General features: G+C 41.4%; 1 protein-coding gene across 2 annotated transcripts in view; it reads right to left on the bottom strand.

The window, feature by feature from the left end:
• MTMR10 (myotubularin related protein 10) overlaps positions 1 to 21658 on the bottom strand; it is a 54021-nt gene extending 32363 nt beyond the window's left edge. Inside the window, exons 1-3 of one of the 2 annotated variants that reach the window (XM_032391235.1) lie at positions 20077 to 21656; positions 19430 to 19490; positions 1227 to 1363 (exon numbers count right to left, since the gene is read on the bottom strand). In XM_032391235.1, the coding sequence (XP_032247126.1) occupies positions 1227 to 1363; positions 19430 to 19490; positions 20077 to 20136 (258 nt within the window). In that variant the 5' untranslated portion in view covers positions 20137 to 21656. Of the gene's footprint in view, positions 1 to 1226; positions 1364 to 19429; positions 19491 to 20076 lie in introns of both variants that reach the window. The other variant, XM_032391234.1, reaches the window with a different exon arrangement.
• Between the last annotated feature and the right edge of the window lie 1459 nt (positions 21659 to 23117).

The following is a 23117-nucleotide window of genomic DNA, read 5'->3' on the forward strand; positions in this document are numbered from 1 at the left end:
TCAGATTTTAATGGGTAAAATCATGGCTTGATTTTACAAAGGAGACTTTAGAAAATCAGTCTTTAGAAAGTAATTTTTAGAGCAGAAGTTCTACTAGAAATAAAAATCTTCAGGCAAACTACAGCTCTTTTTTTTTTTTAACGTGTCAACAAACACTTTATACCCATTTTTAAACTGAGAACATAGTTGACACATTAACCTGCTGTCAGTAGAGTACTGGTTTATTTCCCCTATCAGTGGTATGAGATGTGAGCTATTTTAAGTATATGCATCTCATTTACAGTGAAGTCTGCAGCCACAGATAAAAATGAAGCTAAAAACAAAGGGGAAAAACCCAAGTCTATAGCCAAATAAATCAGTATGTCTATATACTAGGTATCTGTAAATGCCTTTAGTCTAAATATACCTACAATAGTTTGCAATAAACACACAAATGTAACTTAAATATTTTGGTAAACTAATGAATGACTATATGAAATATATGTATACGGAGTCAGACACTTCAGTCAAAAGTTTACACTAATTATCCAAATATTTGATTAGAGAACAAGTGCTATTATAAATAAAAATCTAGGGGATAAAAGTACATAACACTTTACAAACCAAAATAGAAGAGCCAAGGAAAAGTCCAGAATTTTTAAGTTAATCATATGAATACCTGAACTTTTAAAAACCAAAATTCAACGGTACTACTGTTTTCCAGTGAGACCATAAAATGGCAAGAGGGTTATTAAAGAAAAATTTTATTAATATTTTTCTTCATTCTAATTGAAATTGAAATTTCAAACTAGAATTTGATGTTTCAGAAAAGGAATTGGTTAAAAATACTATGAAATCTATAAAACGTGCTGTGTTTATACAATTATTTGCTATAAATACTTAGGCTTTTCTCTTTAGGACTAGTAAAAAAAAAAAAAGGATAGCTTCATTTTTAAAAGCAATTTAAAATATGCAGAAGAAAGAAAATACTAACTCCATTATTGAAAGAATATCCAAGCAAAAATCACAGGAGATAAAAAAGCAAGGTGACCAACCATCTCACAAATTCTACTCCTTGAATCCCAACATCCTCCTTACGATTTTGAAGTTTAATATAATACGTTCCCAACATTGTTAATCACTCAACGATTTTATTATAATTTTCCATACCTGTGCTTTATGTAATTACATGTACCGCTCAGAGTCAAATCCTTGACCCAATAAAACAGCACACAAATAACACACACCTGTAACGGCAGCGGGTCATCCGTAATAAAGGAAATTTTGAAGTTACTGCAGATCAGCTTTCCCCACAGATCGTACTGACTTGTGTCCGTTGCAATGCATTTTCTCACAAAATTGACTTCATTTACGACAATTTCTCCTTTTAAAAAAGAAAAATATTGTGTGAGCTACAATTATACCATAAAATGTCTACAGTCAGCGTGTGGCCTACGAGGACTACTTCATGGTGACAAGAGTAAGAACAAACCCTGGGGGCCCCCCAGGTGCCAGGCACCAGGGATGCTTTCATCCTTACAACAGCAAGGTGCTGCCCACCATTTGTGAGACACAGAAACTGAGGCCCGAAGAGCTGAGGGGTTTGAAATGGTTCAACCAGAAAGGCTGAAACTGAGTCTGCATTCTTTAGTGCTATGTGATACCGCCTCTCGTTCTCTTTTACTGAAACGCATTCTGGAGAAGAGAGAAACTACTCTCTCTTCTTCAGAGTACTGCTTGAGGGGATATTTGTGTTTTATTAACATGTGACTTTACATCCCAAACCAATTTCTTTGATTCCTTTACTAAGCGATGAGAAACAGAGTTTGGGTTTAACCTCAAAATTAATAATACAATCTATTATTGGTAAATAGGGTTCAGGATGGTGAGCTAGGAAGACCCTGAACTCATCTCCTCTCGTGGACATACTGAGTCTATAGCTACATACAGACAATTTCCTCTTAAAAAAAACCCCTTAAGGCTAGCTGAGTGATGGCTACCCACTGGGCAAATGAGAACTAAACCATATGCAAGCAGGTAGGAGAGGCTGGGACATAATCTCACTATAAACCCCATCTCTGCATGGTGACCCACAACCAGCATGCAACTCAAAACCCAAAGGAGTGAAGGGTTCAAATGGTACATAAGGCATCCCAAGTTTTAACACATACCTTGAGAGACAAGCCCTCAAAACATGGAACTTTGAAAACCAATGAGGCTTGTGTCCCAAGACCCTACAGATCTGAGAAACTGCTCTTAAAAGGCTCAGACACTTAAGACTCACAAACCCGGGGGCCCAGGTCGGAGGCAGTGATGGTGCCCAGACTTAAAGTGAAGGAGGCTTACCTGCGTATATTAAAGCACTGGCCTGAAGGACAGGTGTGTTATTTCACCCATGTATCTAGGAGCCTGCTGGAACACTCTCTGGGGACCGAGACTAGTGGATACCACATTCGCACACTCCCTCTGCTGTGCTCCCGAGCACCAGGATCTCTCAGAAGGGAGCTTTTACATACATCTATTACCCTGATTTTTGTGGCTGCCAACTAGGGAGCACCTCCTGATCACCTGGCTCTGAAGGCCAGGGGAGCTTATGTTCTTTGTCCCTTGGGACTGTAATAATCGTGTCACCCAGAAAGGAGCTCGTATCCCTGCCTGGAGCTCTGATTTTTGTGCCTGCTGCCAGGGGACATCTCTCCATCATGTGGCTCTGGGAGGAGATTTTCACTTATAAGTCCCACAGGACTGTAACCACTGGAGAAAGAGTTCTTAAACAGCTACCACCCCCAAGGTACAGCAAGAGGCAACAGACCCAGGAGCACAGTCTTTCTGTGAAGGAGGACCATTAGCTAAACATCACAACCGTGGCCTGAGGGGCAAGTTTCTAATGACACACACATCTAGGGTCTGACTGTAATCCTTTCTAGAAACCTCGGAGGGTGTGCGCTCTCTTTGTGCTCACGCTCTGCAGCACTCCAGGGCATCAGGGTCTCCTGGAGGGGCACTTTACGTGCCTCTCATGTCCTGGCTTTTATGTCTGGAGTCCTAGTTTTTGCACTGCTGCCCAGGGGACACCCCTTGATCATCTGGCTCTAGTGGCCCCCAGGGGGGTTTGCATTCTGGATACCATGACCCTATGACAATGAGAGAGATGGTTCTTGGCAGGCAACCACCCCTCGGGTGCTGCACAGACAGGAGACAGGCACCACCACCCCCGCCCCTCTCCCCAGTCTTTCCGAAGGAGGCCTCTCTGCTTATGCTAGAGCAGGCTTCAGGTCTGGCATACATTTAGTGGTCTAGAGGACTGCTGTCAAAGAAAGTGGGCTGTGGAGGCCATCTTGATGTTCTCCCTCTGCCTTTCACCAGCTTACTAGTATCACCCAGAAAAGAGCTCATACACTTGTCTGGAGTACCGATTTTTCTAACTTCTACCCAGGAGACACCTCCAGCTCTCCTGGCTCTCGTGGCCAGTAGGGCTTACACTTGTGGTCCCACAAGACTATCTATATATTGCATACCTTAAAAAGTTGATGCCTGAGGGTTTGGCTTCCAGTCAGCTGGAATCTAGGTGCTGAGATCCTCCCCTCTGCAACACTGACTGATTTGGCACATTCTGAACTACTGGGAACTATTAAAAATATAATAGGCTGATTGGACAAGCAGGATGGTTTGAACAAAGAGCTGGGGGAGGGCTGAACAATAAGGTTCATCTCCTACACAAGGCCCCTCCTTCAAGACTGCGAGAGGTTGTTGTTTCATCTACTATATAGAAACCAACACAGAGAGTCAAGCAAAGTGAAGAAACAGAGGAGTATGTTCCAAATGATAGAACAAGATAAAACCTCAGAGAAAAAACTTAAATAGAAATAAGTAATTTACCTGATAAAGAGTTCAAAATAATGGTGGTAAAGATGCTCACCAAAAATGAAAACACTAACTCAAAAAGATAAAAATGCCCCTGTTTATTGCAGCATTATTTACAACAGTTAAGACATGGAAGCAACATAAGTATCCATCAATAGACAAATGGATAAGGAAAATGTGGTATATATACACAATGGAGTATTACACGGCCATAAAGGATGAGATCATGCCATTTGAGACAACATGGATGCGCCTAGAGGGTATCATGCTAACTAAAAGTAAGTCAGATTGAGAAAGACAAATACCATATGATTCCACTTGTAAGTATAATCTAAAAACATAAATAGACAAAGTCAAAATCAGAACCATAAATACAGAGGGCAAACTGATGGTTGCCAGAGGGGAAGACAGTGGGTGGTTGGGCAAAGGAGCAGGAGATACAGGGCTCCAGTTATGGAATGAGTAACTTAGAGGAATAAAAAGCAGAACATAAGGAATACATCGTTGATGTTGTAATAGCTATGCAACAGGACAGATGGTAGCTACACTTGTGAGCAGGACATAATGTGTAAAGCTGTCAAATCACTAAGTTGGATACCTGAAACTAATGTAACATTGTGTGTCAAGCACAATGAGTTTTCTTGAACTGTTTGAAGGAGGCAGTTTTCAGGATAGCTTTTCTGACTTCAGAGATTTTAAAAATTGCATTTAAATTAAAAAAAAAAAAGATGCTCACAGAACTGGGAAAAAAAAATGTATGAACACAATGAGAACAAAAAGATGGAAGATGTAAGAAGATACTGAACAGAAGTCACAGGGTTGTCGAATACAGTAACTGAACCAAAAACGCCCCAAGGGGGTTCAATAACAGACTAGATGAAAAAAAAAAGAATCAGTCAACTTCAAAACAAGGCAATAGAACCCAGCCAAATCAGGATAGCAAAAAGAAAAAAAGAATGGAAAATCTGAGGATAGTTTAAAGGACTTACTGGACAACATCAAATGAACTAACATTTGCATCATAGGGCTCCCAGGAGAAGGGAAAGGGGGAGAAATCTTATTGGAAGAAATAATTTCTGAAAACTTCCCTAACCTGGGGAAGGAAACAGACATCCAGATCCAGGAAGCTCAGGAAGTTCCCAACAAGAGCAACCCAAAGAGACACCAAGACACATTGTAATTAAAATGTTAAAAGTTAAAGACAAGGAGAGAATATTAAAAGTGGAAAGAGAAAAACAACTTACTACAGACAAGGAAGCCCCACAAGGCTATCAGCAGCCCTTTCAGCAGAAACTGCACAGGCCAGGAGACGGTGACACTATATATTCAAAGTGCTGAAAGAAAAAACCCTCTACACAGCAAAATTATTCAGAAGTGAAGAGGAAATAAAAAATTTTCCAGACAAGCAAAAGCTAAAGAAGTTTATCACCACTAAACTGGCTTTACAAGAAATGTTAAAAAAGACTTCTTTACACTGAAAAGAAAGGGCACTAATTAATTACAAGAACACATATGAAAGATTACATCTCACTGGAAAGATACACATATAGTAAAGGTAGCAGATTAATTATGTCTAAAGCTATTAAGAAGGTTAAAAGACAAAAGAAATTACCTAAAACTACAATATTTGGTTACAGGATACAGAAGATAAAAAGATGTAAAATGTGACATCAGAAACTATAAAGTGTGGGCGGGAAGAGTAATAATCTTGAGCTTTACAATGGGATAAAACTTAAATTGTTATCAACTTAAAATAGACTGCAACAGATAGAAGTTGTTATATGCAAGCCTCATGGTTGCAAAACAAAGCAAAAACCTATATATTGTTATATATATATATATACACACACACACACACACAAAACAAAGCAAAAACCTATATACAGTCATATGTATATATATATATATACACACACTATATACCTATAGTATATACACAAAAGATAAAGAGAAAAGAATATAAGCATACCACTAAAGAAAGCCATCAAACCACAAAGGAAGAGAGCAATGGAAGAAAGGAACAGAGAGGAACTACAAAAACTGCCAGAAAACAAGTAATAAAATGGCAATAAGCACAAACCTCTCAATAATTACTTTAAATGTAAATGGACTAAATGTTCCAATCAAAAGATACAGAGTGGATGAATGGATAAAAAAACAAGACCCATCTATATGCTACCTCTAAGAGACTCGCTTTAGATGTATGGACACACAGACTGAAAAAGAAGGATGTAACAAGGGATTTTCCATGCAAATGGAAACCAAAGCTGGAGTATCTATACTTACATCAGACAAAATAGACTTTAAAACAAAGACTGTGATAACCGACAAAGAAGGGTGCTACATAATGGTAAAAGGGTCGATCCAACGAGAAGATGTAACATTTGTAAATACTTACGCACCCAACATTGGAGTACCTAAATATAAAAAGGAAATATTAACAGACCTAAAGGGAGAAATAAGACAGCAATATAATAACGGTTGGGGACTCTATTACTGTCAACAGTTTGAATAAATTACCAAAAGCACAAGAAAATAACAGGCCAATTTCCCTGATGAACATAGACGCAAAAATCCTCAACAAAATACTTGCAAACAGAAAAACTCAATAATACATTAAAACCATCACATACCATGAGGGAGTAGGATTTATTCCAGGCATGCAAGGATGGTTCAACATCTGCAAATCAGTCAATGTGATACATCCCATTAACACACTGAAGGGTAAAAATCCTATGATCATTTCAATAGATACAGAAAAAGCATTTGACAAAATTCAACATCCATTTATGATGAAATTAAGGAAACCCATTTACAACTGTATCAAAAAGAATAAAATACCCAGAACTAATTTAACCAAGATGGAAAAAAAAAAACAAAAACCCTGTATATTGAAGACGAGGTATTAGTGAAAAAAATTAAAGATGACACAAATAAATGGAAAGATATCCCATGCCCATGACTTGAAGAATTAATATCGTTAAAACGTCCATTCTACCCAAAGCAATATATAAATTCAATGCAATCTCTACCAAAATTCCAGTGGCATTTATCTCAGAAATAGAACAATCTTAAAATCTGTATGGAACCATAAAAGACCCAAATAGCCAAAGCAATCTTGAAAAAGAACAAAACTGAAGGCACCATGCTCCCTGATTTCAAGCTATATTATAAAGCTATGGTAATTAAAACAATATGGCCATTGGTAAACAGACACATAGATCAATGGAACAGAATAGACAGCCCAGAAATAAACCCACCCACACATATTTGGCCAATTAATTTCTAACAAAGGAGCCAAGAGTATACAATGGGGAAAGGACAGTCTCTTTAATAAATGGTATTTAGAAAATTAGATAGTCATATGCAAGAGAATGAAACTAGACCACTATCTTACATGATACACAAAAATTAACTTAAAATGGATTAAAGACTCGAATGTTAGACCTAAAACCATAAAACTCCTAGAAGAAAACATAGGTGGTATACTCCTTAACACAGGTCTTGGTGATAATTTTTTGATTCTGACACCAAAAGCAAAAGCTTTTAACAAAAGCAGAAACAAACAAGTGGGACTTCATCAAACTAAAAAGCTTCTGCCCAGCAAAAGAAACCATCAACAGAATGGAAAGGCAACCTACTGAATGAAAGAAAATACTTTGAAATTATAGAAGAGGCTAACATCCAAAATATATAAAAAACTCATAAAACTCAACAGCTAAAACACAAAACCTGATTTTAAAAATGGGCAGAAGATCTGAATAAATATTTCTCCAAAGAAGACATACAGATGGCCAATAGGTACATGAAGAGATGCTCTATATGTCAAGGAAATGCAAATCAAGAGTACAATGATACATCACCTCACACCTGCTGGAATGGCTATTAACAAAAAGATTAGAAATAACAAGTGTTGGCAAGGATGTGGAGAAAAGGCAATCCTTCTACACTGTTGGTGGGAATGTAAATTGGTGCAGACACCAGAAAACAGTGTAAAAGTTCCTTAAAAATTAAAAACAGAACTACCATATGATCCAACAATTCCACTTCTGGGTATTTATCCAAAGAAAATGAGAACATTAACATGAAAAAATATATGCACCCACATGTCACTGCAGCATTATTTACAAAAGCCAAAATATGGAAACAACGTAAGTATCCATCAGTGGATGAACAGACAGAGAAGATGTGGCACATATTATGCCCCCCCCCCCCACAGGAATATTATTCAGTCATAAAAGAAAATGAAATCTTGCCATTTGCAACAACATGGATGCACCGTGGGGGGATTATGCTAACTGAAATTAGTCAAATACTGTATAATCTCTCTTATATGTGGAATCTAAAAAATAAACAAACAAACAATCCAAGGTCTTAGATATGGAGAGCAACTTAGTGTTTGCCAGAGGTGGAGGATGAAGAAATGGGTGAACTGATTTGTTTTTTTTTTAGTTTAAATAAATTGATTTTTAAAAAAATTTAAATAAGGTATATTCCATAAAGCCAAAGTGAGTTTCCCTCTGCACCCAAATTATAACTTACTTGGCAATAAAACTTTAAAATATAGTTTCAGAGTACTTGGCAATAAAACTTTAAAATATAGTTTCAAAGTTAAAAGAGAAGACTAAAGAAAGAAACATAAGATGTCAAAACAAAATTTATAATGTGCTTTGAAAGGAGTAATTTATTTAAAGCGTGGTCTTCATTAAAATAAACCTTAATTTCAAGATCTAAAATTCAACTAGACCCAGGGACATTTGTAAGCATTCCGTCTCCAGGGTCAATGGTAGAAGAGTGAGGGTACTGATCTACTTCATCCATATTTATCATTGTAAAAACCTTAACAGTGGTGGATAGAACCTGTTTGCTGACAAGCCCCAAATACCTACCAATTCAAGAATGCAACTAGAGTCTCAAAACGATCCTTTCGCTCAACAAAACTGTTCTGATAAATTTGAGTTGTAATAGTAACTTTTATTCAAAGTTCTTAAAAATACACAAGATTATTTTAAGAACAGCAACCCACCATTTACTTGAGGATTTAATTCAAATTTACTCAGGTCAAATTCTCAGCTTAAACCATCTGAGTAATTTTCCATCCCGAAGACAAACCTCCTTCACATGGCCTGTGAGGCCCTGCGCCCCTCACCCTCTGCCACTGTCCTCCTCACCCTCACACCATAGTGCTCTTTTAATCCCTCCTAGGGATCATACTGCTTCCACTGGATGCGGTGTTTGCACATGTTGTTCCCATTTCCTGGAATATTCTCCCTTAGCCTAATCACTTTCTCAGAAATGCCTTTTTTTTTTTAAATGTCCCCACCTAGATTAAATCCCTCAACCCCAGCATCATATACTTGTAATCCCTAGCATTTACACAGCTACAATTATACATATATTTTTAAATTACTGCCCGTCCCACCCTTAGGATCATATGTTCATGAGGGTAGAAGGTGGTCTGGTTTTTCCTCAATGCTGAAATTTCAGTTCCTAGACAAATGCCTAGCACAAGGTAGGAGTCTATTAAATGAGTGTTGAACATGTGAATGAATTAAATCACTTCACTGCTCCCTGGTTTATCAGGCAACCACCACCAATAGAAGAGAGGGTGCTCCAGACAGAACAAAACCAGGAATTTAATACGGCCAAGCAGCCAAGAGGGTGAGGAGATAAGCTGCGTGCGTAAACTCACATGAAGTTAGAAAAAAGGAACAGAACTGCTGTGCTTGCTTACCACATACATAGGGAGCTGTATTGGGAGTTTCTCAAAATTTTTCCCATTTGATTCTTTCAACAACCTGTAAGGTATGGCAGATAACGGACTTGGACCCAAAGAATCACTTTCCTAAGATTTAAAAAATAATAAGAAGTTGGGCGCCTGGGTGGCTCAGTTGGTTAAGTGACTGCCTTCGGCTCAGGTCATGATCCTGGAGTCCCAGGATTGAGTCCCGCATCGGGCTCCCTGCTCAGCAGGGAGTCTGCTTCTCCCTCTGACCCTACCCCCTCTTGTGTTCTCTCTCTCTCACTCTCTCAAATAAATAAAATAAAATCTTTAAAAAAAAATAAGAAGTTTTCAACTTATAACCAAGTGTTCTGATATCAAATCCAGTATTTGTTTCTCTATGCTTACATAAAATTAAATGTACTGTATCCAGAAACAGGAAGCACCAAAACTGAATTAAAGATTCAAAGTACTAGTCTTAACTGGATTCTAATGAGAAAAAAATTTTAAATGACAAAACTATACATTGAAACTCATCAAATAATTCGAATACATAAAATTTAAATCTTCAATAGCTCTTTGAACCCAATGCTTCCCAATATCAGAATGTGGGCTAGTGAATACTCAACCCTTTCTTCCCACCAAGAAATCTTAGCTACCAATTATAAGAGGGCCCTTAACTTGAAAATAAAAACAAAACAAAACCCTAAGTTAATTATTCACATTTCACACAGTTAGATGTCATACTCCTATAACACTGATTTCTTCATACTAAAGCTACTGGCTCACAAAGTATAACCTACATCACTTCATGCTGTGCCACTTTTCTTGACTAGCAAACTCATCCGCCCAAGGACTCTCAAACCAACGCTACAAAAATTCATTCAGTTGTAACTCTAAAGATTCATATATATTTTTTATGTATGTTATACTCAAAAGTTTACTTTAAAAAAAAAAAAGCCATACCACAGGATTTTAGGTTCCTGAGAAGGGGAGAAGTGATAACGGAAAGAGATGGAGGTCTTATTAGACAGGACATGGCAGCCTCAGAGTACCATCAGCCAACTGTATTTATAAAGCACACGCTCAAGGACAGCCCTTCTTCTCTAGCAACATGATCCTCTTACTTATGGCACAAATGTAAAATGTCAAGCCCATGAATGCACTGAGAATGAGACAAAGATCAAAGGAGAATGCATTTAATCATTTATTGAGTCCAGGGGATGGCCGGGCACAGCCCATAGACCAAGTCCAGACCTGGTTTTTGTAAGTAACATTTTACTGAAACATATCCATACTTGTTTGTTTGTGTACTGGCTATGACTGCTTTCACGGGACAAAGACAGAGCTGAATACTTGCAACAGAGACTTTATGGCCTTCAAAGTCCAAAACATTTACTGCCTGATACTTTACAGAAAGTTTGCTAGACATGGTTTCTTAAGAAGTTTTACATATATTCAGATGGATACAGAAACAGAGAGAGATGTGTATATACGTGGGTTAGTAACACAGGTGCATATTTTCTACTTTGGCCCCTATAGGCCTAAGGCGTGACACTCCAGCAACAAAGCATATTGAGCACATGGATCTTGGTATTTAAAGACCATTCTCCAATGACAGGAACCTGAGATCCTTGCAAAACAGCTAATTCCAGAGCCGGGGCAGAGGAAACACAACATAAGTAGGGAGTCTCTGGTAGTTCCAGAATGCCAGAAAGGAAGGAAGGAGAAAGAGTCGGGGGGGGGGGGGGGGGGGGGAGGATATTTCAAAAGGATACAGGCTCCAACATGAAAGAATGCATCAGTCCATCAGTAAAAATGGAGAAACTGTCAGACTAAAGACGCTAAGGAGACATAATGACTAAATGCAATATGGTATCCCTGATGGCATCTTGGAACAGCTAATGGACATTAGTAGAAAAACTAGGGAAATGTGAATAAAACTTGCATTGCTAATTTCTTAATTTAGCTAAATTTAAAAAGGTCATGTAAGATATTAACATTAGGGGAAGCTGGGTGAACAGTGTACGTTAACTATCTGCACTCTTTTAGACAACTCTTGTAAATCCAAGTGTATTTAAAAATAAAACTACTGAGAAAAAACGACAAGAAATAGAAAAGTAACAACAAAAGTTGAATAGGGACTCTCTGGGCTGTGGTCTTTTAAGGAAACTGAAGCGTCAAACAGTGCTGAGAGCGGAAAATGGGAACAAAGCTTTGGGAGAGAAAGAGAAGTCGGGCGGGATGGAGGGGAGGATGAAAAGGAGGGCACTGCTGGAGAGATGCTCTGTTTGGGTCTTCTTATTATAAGCATATAATTCAGTAAGCGTCAAGTTAACCTGGCTTGAGTTTTATTTGATAACATTAAATTATGTTCACATGGAACCAGGCTTTAAAATGTCTGGCTCATGTAGTACAGCTGTCCACTCTCATAATAATTTTCGCTCATACTCCATAAAAAAGCAGTAACACTGGGTAGGGACTGTTAAAGTTACTCCAAGTACTACGGTACTGGGGGCCCGAACACTAGCTTAGAGACAGGAAAGAAAAAGATATGATATGGCCTCTTCCTAGAGAGGATAGATACATAAATAGAAGAGTACTGAGGCTGTCCTTGCTTCATCTTGAATTAGTGAGCCCTAAGAAAGAAAGCACCTATCAAAAGCTTCAGAACTCCAGAGGGCCATGAAGTTTTCCCAGAGACCACTCCTGCGCCTGTCAGGTGGCAGAGCAGTGCTGTGCTAGCCGGCCTGCACTGGCTCAGGACAACCTCCAGTTCCCCGCCCCCCCCCCCCCCCCCCCCCAGTCCGGGCTCTGGGCCCTCAAGTTGACAGCCTGCAATCAGCCCTGGTGGGAGGATTTTCACCACCAAGCACTTTCCAGCACACCACTGGAGGGAAGCCACGGGGAGGCCTCATGGAAGATAAAGTAGGAAATTTGTTTCACTGTGGGGTAAGCAAAAAGCACCGCAGAAAAAGCTATCTAAATCAGATGATGGGTCAAGAGTTTCTACTACAACCTGGGAAGGGATAAAGAAATCATCAAAATTTGTTTTCGCAAGACCCTTCCACCCTTCCTATATAAAGGAAATATAATTAAAATTAATAAATCTTCAAAAATGGCATAGCTAAGAAAGTTTTTAACTTCCAGAGAACCAAAAACTGTCATCTTTCATAGTATCTTCCACATTTAGAAAGTCAATACATTTAGAAAGTCAATACATGTTTGATGAATAAAAATAAATTTTCCCATAATACATTTTAGTTTGGAAAATAAGACAAAGCCTAACTGTATACAGCAGCTAATTAACCTACGGAACGTGTTTAGGCCAATTAAGAATTCAATATATGGCTTTACATATGGTGACTGGCTGTCTGGAACGGAGGGGACTCTTGGCATGCGGGACTTTCAGCACTAATACCAGGACGGTCACAGGCAAAGTGGGACCAGTTGTCACCCTAGCTGTAGATAAATTCAGGAATTAAAGTGGCCTAAAAATTATGAAGGGAGGTTGAAACTATATGGAAGACAAACACAAAACGTCTAATGCCATCGTGGGTACTAAGGGTCCAATTTTGCAGGTCACACAATACAGAAAAGCATGTAATCACGTAGCACGTCCAGTAAGTGGGCTGAAGGAGGGTTAGAAGTGCAGACCCTGGGAGGAAACCAGAAAGAAATCTTTTTTTTTTTTTAATATTTTATTTATTTATTTGACAGAGAGAGACACAGTGAGAGAGGGACCACAAGCAGGGGGAGAGGGAGAGGGAGAAGCAGGCTTCCCACGGAGCAGGGAGCCCGATGTGGGGCTCGATCCCAGGACCCTGGGATCATGACCTGAGCCAAAGGCAGACGCTTAACGACTGAGCCACCCAGGCGCCCACCAGAAGGAAATCTTGAAGGCAGAAGAAGACTGAGATCGAGAGAACACGTGATGACAACAGTGACAAAGGCCTAAATAAAGAATCAGGCATCTGCGAGAGAGAAAGGAACCAGCCTGACTGAGGCAAGTATCAACACTAGGAAACAGTACAGAGGTCAGCAAGGTGGAGTGCTGGCAAATTACTGGGGTTACAGAATTTGGATTTTTATCTTGGGTAAGTAGGATTTTACTTGTGCAAGTTCACGGAGATATTCTGAGGAGCTAAGGTGCAGAGAGACTGACGGTCAGAAGCGAGGAAGCGAGTAACGAAATGCTGGCCTGTGTCCTGCGGCAGCAGCCTGAGGACCGTCCTGAAGGCTCCACAGGTGAGGGACAAACAGAACAGTTACACGCCTCACTGTTCCCAAACGGAGTCACAAGTCCTTCGGTGCTTTCAAAAGCAACGTTATGTATGAATTAAAATACTCAAAAAATCAGCCTACAATCATCTTTAAAGCCGATCTACAAAAAGGTATTAAAAAACAACACAAAACGTAAAACACCCAAAAGAGAACGTCTACCTTTAAGGGATTTACCGTGCAAGTGACGAAGTAAGAATTACAGCGAGGCAGAAAACAAGAACAGTACACAAATGGTCTAAACAGTGAATATGTAAAAAAATAAACAAGACATCTACCCAACAATGGCTATGTTCATTTTCCAGATGGCCCAGGGTCGTATGCTTTCCTGATCCGATTACAAAAGACTCTGACAATGAGTGCATTCATTATCCATCTAACAGTTCATCTTGACGCTGAAAGCGCTGCCGGCATTACAGACGGGAAGGGGGAAAGAGCTGAGCGGACGCACAGCCTTACACGGCGGCTGAGGCTCAGCAGGCACGCAAGATGCAGGGCAGAAGTCATTCCCTGACACCTCCCCAACCCCCAATCTCGCTTCGGTGCCCTTCCTCGGAGCCCTCGCCACCTCTGCTCTCCTGAAGCATTTCCCCCCATGAACTGAAACCACCTAAGGGCAGGACCCCAACTTTTTCAGCTTTTCAGCACGGACATGCATTAGATACCTGTGGAACAGTGAACTCGTTACTGTTAGCCACGGTGTTTCAAGCCATCCTCCCTCCCACCTCACAGATCCTTAATAAGATCCTGCCCTAGAGTTAGAAGAGAGAAAAGGCCAGCAAGCCCACTTACTGCAAAGCTCACCACCTCATGACAAAGCCGCTGGCATTCCACCAGCCCCTGCTTCGGCACGGCCAGTGACAGGAAGTCCACTGCCACCAAGGCAGTCCGTTTTCTGGCAGCTGAAATTGAAAGTTGTTCCTCAAGTTGGGTCAAAATCTGTCACTGCTGTGGAAAGGGCACAGCCAAGGACAGAGCTCTTTTTACCTCACTAGAGAACTTCTAGGCTGACATCCAATCCACCCCCTCTCCAGTTCCAAAGCATAAATCTGTACCCTAACGTCACCAGTGCGGCCAGGTAGGCCCTGCTGCTCAGTGGTTAAAGGCACAGCCTGGGAGTGGGGCTCAGAATCCCAGCTCTGCCCTTGCCGGCTGTGCGGACTGGGCGAGTTACCCACCGTGCGCAACTACAGTCACCTCATCGGGCACACGAAGATGAATGGGTGCCTCCCCGAGAAAGCTGTTAGGAAGAGTAACCTGAAAGCTACATATTAAAGATTTTAGTTGAAAGTATCAGAAGTGTGCCTGGAGCTAGCTAAGTAAAAAGAAATCTGTGGCTTTTGTGTTAGCTGGACTTCAAGGAAAATGGAGCCCAGGAGCTTGAACACCTTCAGAAGTCCTCCTTAGTGTTACGCCTCTGCCTCTCTAAAACCTGGGACTTCACTCTTTGGGGCAGTTTTCCTGGAACTACGGCCACTGGCAGAATTACCGAAAAGGAATCTGAAAATATCCAGAGGCAGAACTGTGCCCATTCTTGCAGTCTGGGGGTGGGTTATTATCCTTGCTGGCCACACTAGAACCCAAGGCAGTGTGGGGATGGGGAAGATCGATATGTCAAAGGAGAGAGGGTGAGTTTTTCAGAAGACAGTGAAATGATTCCTAGGCAGACAAAATTACTGATGTTCTCTATGTAAGTGCTCATTAAATTGTACCTATGGGGTCACCTGGGTGGTGCAGTCGGTTAAGCATTGACTCTTGGTTTCAGCTCAAGTCATAATCTCATGATCCTGGGATCCAGCCCCACATTGGGCTCCCTGCTCAGCGAGGAATCTGCTTGGGATTCTCTCTTCCTCTCCCTCTGCCCCTCCCACTTGTGTGCTCTCTCTCTCTCTCTAAAATAAATAAATCTTTTAGAGAAATTATATCTTTGATATTATAAAAACCTTATCAAGTGGTTTCTAGTTCAGATTCCACAAATCAGGTATACTATAAAAACAATTCAGGCAACCAACACAGAGTTCTTAACCTTTTATATTGCTAACTTAAAAACTTCTTTAAAGCCATAGCTACTACCACCATCATTTAACAGAGAATATATCTATAACGAGGAAGCTGGGAGAACAAAATCTCAGAATACAGGACAATCCTTCAAATCAGCTTAGCTCTGTGGGCAAAAGCTGCATTTTTCCTAATTTTCTCAACTGGACCAAGGGCTGGTAAAAACTTCATCCAGATCTGATGCCAGCCAGATCCTGGAAAAGAGTAATACAGGTCACTATCTTCTCCCCTGTCCACAGGCGTTGCTGTGATGCAGGGACACGCTCCTCTAGCACTTTCCCCACCTGGCTCAGAGCCAGGCACCCAGCTCAGGTGCTCAGTGAACTGCTTCACCAGTCCAGCAGCTCTCCGAAAAAGATATGAGCATAGTCTGGGGTGCCTGGGTGGCTCAGTCGGTTAAGTGTCCAATTCCTGATTTTGGCTCAGATCATGATCTCGGGGTTCTGAGATAAAGCCCCACATCAGGCTCCGTCCTGGGTGTGGAGCCTGCCTAAGATTCTCTCTCTCTCTCTCTCTCTCTCTGCCCTCCCCTCCAAAATATATGAACATAGCCTGGCAGTACTTGCCCTTAACAAATATATGCAGGAACATACACGCACACACATGTATTTAAAAATTCAAACTCTCCCTATTTTCAAAAGGATTGGGGTGATTTTACACATATACAACACAATCATTAAAAGAACAAGATTCCTGTAATGATGGGAAGATGAAGAGAAAGCCCAGACAAAGCTAGCTGCCTTGACAGGGCACTGTATCTCAATTCCAGGCTCAGATAATAATTCTCTTAAGAAGTGTGGCTCTGGGAGACAGCAGAGACACACGGCAGAAAGTAACAGTCTTCCACTACTCAATCTGAGAGCTGGTCTGTCTGCCTGTGTGTATGGCTACGGTAACAATTCAAACTGGCGTTCTAGGGGTCCTTTCATTTGGTCAGACACTCAAGCAGCAGCTCAATGCACCGCACTAGACATCAAGTCCACAAAGTCGAATTAGACACAACCTCTACCTCAAGGAGATTCATGAACCAGGCAAACTGAAAATTACTACCACAAAGCACAATCGGAATTAAATTACCAGTTTCTTCTATTTTCTTCACTTAATAAAAGACGAAGATCATTTTAAATTTAGCCTTGTTAAGTTCCAAAGGAACACACAGTAACTGCACACAATTCATTTCGTGTCTAATTTTCATCTGCTTGTAAAAGTTCAAACTTTGGGCAACTAAAGTAGGATATCCTCGAACCCAAGGCACTATGCCAAAGTATAACATGCAATACTATATCTCTGAACAATTACTTCTTGTTCCGTGTGCCTGTGTAAAGCCACAGCTGACTTGGCCAAGCTTCCTCTTGGTTTCTGACTATAAGTAAGGCAAGAACTATATTATTTAGCCCTCTTAGTAAAAACCCTAACCTAGCCCAGGTCTTTAGATGACCAATGCCTCAATTACTTTCCACCTGTCTTCCAGATTTCACAGGTCGAGTAGTAGGACGCAGGCCAAAGGAGGAGCAACGGAGGTTCTGGTGGTAGTCAGACAGGTGGCTCAAGAGGGGAAGCAGGAAACAGAGACCAAAACGGGGTGGCCAGGTAGAAAGAAACTGGGGAGTGTATGGGAAGGCCAAGATGAGAAAGAAAAGAAGGAGTGAGGAAGGAAGGCAAAAGACACACTCATCCAGGATTGGCTAAATGCTTTGTAAGAAACAGGTTAGCTGCAAACAGAACCCAGCGTACCAGAGCCATCATGTTTGCATACCCAGAGCCAATGTAAGAAAAAGTAACACGGATCAGAGTATCTACATTTAGCTGCCCTTTCTAGGACTCACAAACCACTTACAGGCAGGAAATGAGTTCATACCTTCCCCAGAGAACTGTGACTTTTTAGTAGAAAGGTAAGTTTTTAGTTAATTCTGTAGTTCTTCCTGCTCACTGATATTTAGTAACTCTTTCATAAGCATATCTTAACTATAAAAGGCAATCCTAAAAAATCAAGCACTATCATTTATATCTAAGACCTGTGGTTTATTAACGCCAAATCATAATATCAGAAGAGGGAAATCAAGGCCTATGAACAGGGCCTATTCAGACAAAGTAAAGGAAGCCAAAGTTCAATAGCTCATAGGCACTCACTCAATTAAGATGAGTACTGTTTCCCACAGCTGACTTTTAAATGCCTGGAGTGACTAAGGCTAAAACAAGAGCATGCACAGGGAGCAAAGGTTACTTATTATTTCTATTGTTCACTCTCAGGAAAAGTACAAAGGATTATTTTAGTACACACTGGTTGGATAAAAAGCATTAACAAAATAAAGGCAAAATATTTATAACTAAGTTCCATAATAAAGTTGAAAACAATTTTTAAGAGTTAGCATCTATAATATTGAACCACAGGTTGATTGTAATGTTTGTTCCTACTTAAAATTTAAAATTTGAAGCACAAAATAAAGTTTCCATATTCAATTACTACCTATAAAGTTCTAATCACTTTACTAGATTTAGCATTAAGTAATGACTAAGATTTTTAAATGTTGAAAGTAGCCGCACAAATTGGTATTTGATTAGATTTCAGGTTTAAAAAAACAGGCTTTCCTAAGTATCTGGCTACTCCCCGCAAGAATCATATTAAACAACCAAATTTTCCTAATTATTACATAATTGTTATACAATTCAAAACACCAATTAAATAGTATTTTATATGCTTTAAAACTTAACTCCTATCTCTCACCAATTCCTACCTCTACCTCTTAAGGTGTTTCAAGGTAAATTTTGTTCTAAACCAGTGCTTCTCCACTGGGAGGAGATTTTGCTCCTGGACGCAAAAGACAAAAAATAAGTTTTGGCAACGTCTGGAGACATTTTGGTGGTCACACTAGGAGGTGGAGAAGGGGGTACTACTGGCATCTGGTGAGTAGAGGCCAGGAATACTGCTAAACATCCTAAAATGCACGGGACAGTCCCTATACCAAAGGATTACTGGGCCCAAAATATTTCGCAGAGCCTCTGTCGCGAAGCCCCATTCTAAACTGAAACAATCCGCAAACACAGCTGACACCTTCAAAAAACAATTGCCAAGTAAGTAATTCAATGTTCACTAAGCTCTGTTATTGGTATAGCGACCCAAACATAATAAAAGTTGCTTTTCATACTATTAAAATGATGACCTATTAATCATTAATGCATGAAGTTGCAGACAAGAAGGGCAAAGAGTACTCTCACTACCTAACCAATTAATGATTGCTTCAAAAATGAACATTTCAGGAGACAAAAAAAGAAACGAGGTAGTGATATTCTTGAGAGCTTTCTAGGGTGCTTACATTTTCAAGGACAAACACCAAATTAATCACTACTTTTTGTTGCTGTTGTTTAGTTCTAACCAAGTTTTTCTGTCATCTCAGTCGTTAGATTCTTAACCAGGTAAAGTTTAACGTAAATACAAGGGAGAAGTCAGCCACATAGTACTAGTTGGTAGAATAATCTTGGACCAAAACACATTCCTAAAGTATCTGTTGAAACTCTGATGTTTACCTGGCAAAAGGACTGGCTCCAGTTTTTTAATCTTCGGTTCCGAATTAATCTTATCGTCAGTCTGAAATACATCAGCAAAATAAATCAAGATCAAAACTTTTTCTCCCCGTGAGATATACGAAAGCAATTTTTGTTTTCTAAGTGATGACACATGCAACAGACACATACTTCCCCCGCCCCCTTAAAATCTCTCACATGTTTTACCAGATCTTTTAAAGATCTCTTCATTATCAATTGGGAGTCCTGACAAAAATATGAAAACGGCCTGTGCCGCTTCCAGGTGTTCACATTTATGACAGGTAACCTCCTCCACCAGATGCCCACAAGCGATGCAATCATGCTGGCGGCCACAGTGCGGACAACTGCCAGGCGAAGAACTAAATAAACCCAACTCCAAACACTCCCTTGAGTCTCATCACACGGCAAAACTACGGATCACAGGTCTCCGGGCTGAGAATGGCTGCGGCGAAGTTTTACAAGTTTCCACCGAGCCAGTGGGGACTCCCGAGAAGGCGCTTTTCCCAGCGTCGGGCTCTGGCAATCGCGCGGCTGGGAACAGGGAGACCGGGGGAGCCTCCCGGCGGTCGGCCCGGCGGCTCCCAGGAAGCGCCAAGGAGAGGGGCGCTCGCGGGGAGGAGGTTGTTTACCTGGGGCGGCGGCAGGAGGTAGGACCTGAAGGTGGGTCTGGGAGGCTTGAGGGAGAACATGGTGTCGTCGCCTTTTCGCTCTGGCCGGGTCGCAACCCGGGACCCGCCGCCGGTCGGCGGTAGCGCCGACGCCTCCCGACGCGCGGGGGTTTGGAGTTGCCCGTGCGGCCGCCCAGGCCCCGTCTGCGGCCAGCCGGGCCGGGCGGACTGACGGGCGGGGACACGGCGGAGCGCCCGCCCGAGCGGGGAGGAGCCGGGGCAAAGTCGGGTCGACTCGGGCGCCGGGGCCCATCCCCGGAAGGGGCCCGGCGCCCCGCCCCGAGAGACGGTGCGTGCGGAGCCGGCGGCCGGCCTCTCCCGGCCTCTAGGCCGCGCTGGTGCCGGAAGGCAGGGCTCGCCCCGCTCGCCTGCTGCCGGGACCTCAGCGAGGGCGCCGGGGGGAGCGGGGCTCGGCAGCCATCTTGAGAGCGCAGCCTAGGGACGGCGCTCCTACGGCGGCCCGCAGGGCTCACGGCGGCTCGCGGGGACCTACGGCGGCCCGCGGGGGTCATGGCTGAGGCTGGAGGGGGCCGGCGACCTTGGCTCTGATCCCTCTCTTTCTCGGCTGCTCCGTGCTCTCTTTTCCTGGGACAGCTCTGCACTGCTGCTCGTTTGTCACCCAGCTCGCGCGATCACTGTGGTTTTAAGTTGTCCGGAGGAGCCCGGGACATTGGGGAAGGGGCCTCTGGTGCCCCGGACTCAGTCACACTGTGCATCCAGCGTGTGAGGGACCCGCGCTGGGAAAGTGGACCGGTGCTGCCAGCAATGACCAGGATCAAACGTCTAGCGCGGTCTGTACCGCATGTGATAAAGCTCGAAGGCCCCACAATTGGGGAAGATTTTCTTCCATCATCCCGTCTGTTGTCTTTGCGCAAAGCTTGGAGGCTGGGATGTCCTACCAGCTGAGCCGACTGCTGATTTCCATGGGATGCGCGGGCCTGGGGACTATCGGCAGATGACATTGGCAGGCAATCCAGACTCCTCAACTTAGTTTATCAACTTTTACCCTCCTTATTAAAATTTAATGTAGAAAAAGACATTAAGCAAGTTACCTCCCTTTTCTTGCCCATCCTCACAGGTAAAGATATTAGTGAGCAGAAACATGATCAAAAGCCCAATGAGAGTGAGGCACTAACAACGTGGGGGCCTTCAATAGGCTATGGGGCAAATAATCCACCCATTAATTGTATAGAACAGATGAACTTCAGCAGATCGAGCACAGGGCATTTCTTAACTCTAAACTGGAGCAGCCTTTGGTGGAAGGGGGCCAGTGATGTATCATTTTGGTGAGTCTGTTAGTTGAGACTTGATTCTTCTGCTTTGAAGAATAAAACCCTAATCCAACATTTTATAACTAATGTCACAAGGAAGCTGCAATGTGATCATATGAATCACAATCATACTGACAAGTGTTGCTAATTGAAACATTAAAAAATTTTAAGATTCAAAAGTTTGCTTTTTATCTGAAAATAATTTATTTTGGATTCAGAACCCTACTGATCTTTGTTGTTAATTTGGGTAACACATGATTTCATTTGCTCAGGAACCACATTTGTACTTTAAAATGTTAAGGTCATGTGGTCATAGGTGTTAAAAACACTTGTGAACATATATTTTTAAAATTTTTATGAATAGTCTGTGACTTTTCTTCCTTAAATGGATTAAAAAAAAGTCATGCAAAAAAGATCAGATTTGTGGTTAACAGAGGTGGAAATTGGAGGAAGGTGGTCAAAAGGTACAAACTTCTGGTTACAAGATACATAAATGTTAGGGATGTAATGTATAGCATGGTGTAATGTATAGTTAATACAGCTGTATGATAGATAGGAAAGCTGTTAAGAGAGTAAATCCTATGAGTTTCCATCACCAGAAAAAAAGTTTTTTCTTTGTTTGCTTTCTCTTTATTGTGTCTGTGTAAGTTGATCAATGCCAGACCTAGTGCAGTAATCATTTCACAGTATATGTAATTCAAACCATTATGCTGTACACCTTAAACTTATACAGAGGTATATGTCAATTATATCTCAAAACCGGGGGAAAATGGACTTTTTTTCCCCCACAAATACTCTTCAAGCAATATATGGGCTTTTCTTTATACTTAAGTGACTTTGTGGTTTAAGTTTTGTCATATTGATTTTCTTAGGATCTACAACTCTAAGATGTGACCCTACAATTGAAAAGTAGAGAAACTTTGATTTCCAGATTTCTTATTAACCTAATGCTAAATTTTATGACCTTTTTAGATACCTAATTGTATTAGTTGGCTTGGGCTGCCATAACAAAATATTACAGACTCTACGCTTAAACAACAGAAATTTATTTCTCAGAGTTCTAGAGGGTGGGAAGTCCAAGATCAAGGTACAGACAAGATAGGTTTCTCCTAAGAGCTCTTTGACTTGCTTGCCAATGGTGGCTGTGTTTTCGTAGGCCTGAGGGTGGGAGAAGGAGAGAGGGAGAGTGAGAGAGGGAGAGAGCAAGAGAGAGGGGGAGACAGAGAGAGACAGTGAGCACATGTGCTCTGGTATCTCTTCTTTTAAGGGCACTGATCCTGTTGGATCAGGATCCCACCCTTAATGATCTATCTCCCTTAAACTTAATTACCTCCTAAAGGATCTCCGAATGTAGTCACATTAGGGGTTGGGGCTTCAACATATGAATTTTGGGAGGATACAGTGCAGTCAATAGCACCAGTCTTATAGCCTCTATTCAGCTCTGACCTCCTTGATACTTCGACTACCCCTTCTTTTGGCTTTAATGCCACTGTTTTGTTCTCTTATTTTTCTCACTCTGTTCCATTATTGGTTCTATCATGGCAGATAGTGGTATTCCCTACAGATCACTTCCTTTCCCCTATGAAGAAAAAAAAAAGTGCAAACATTTCTTGAATACCTGTTAGGTGCTAGGTATTTTATATATTCATTCAGTTACCAAATTTGTATCAAGTGCTACCTTTGTGCTAAAAAAAAAAAAAACTGTTCAAGTTGCCAAGAAGACAAAGTTCC

The sequence above is a fragment of the Phoca vitulina genome, unplaced genomic scaffold (assembly GCF_004348235.1).
Source record: "Phoca vitulina isolate PV1807 unplaced genomic scaffold, GSC_HSeal_1.0 scaffold61, whole genome shotgun sequence".
In the NCBI taxonomy this organism is placed as follows: Eukaryota; Metazoa; Chordata; class Mammalia; order Carnivora; family Phocidae; genus Phoca; species Phoca vitulina.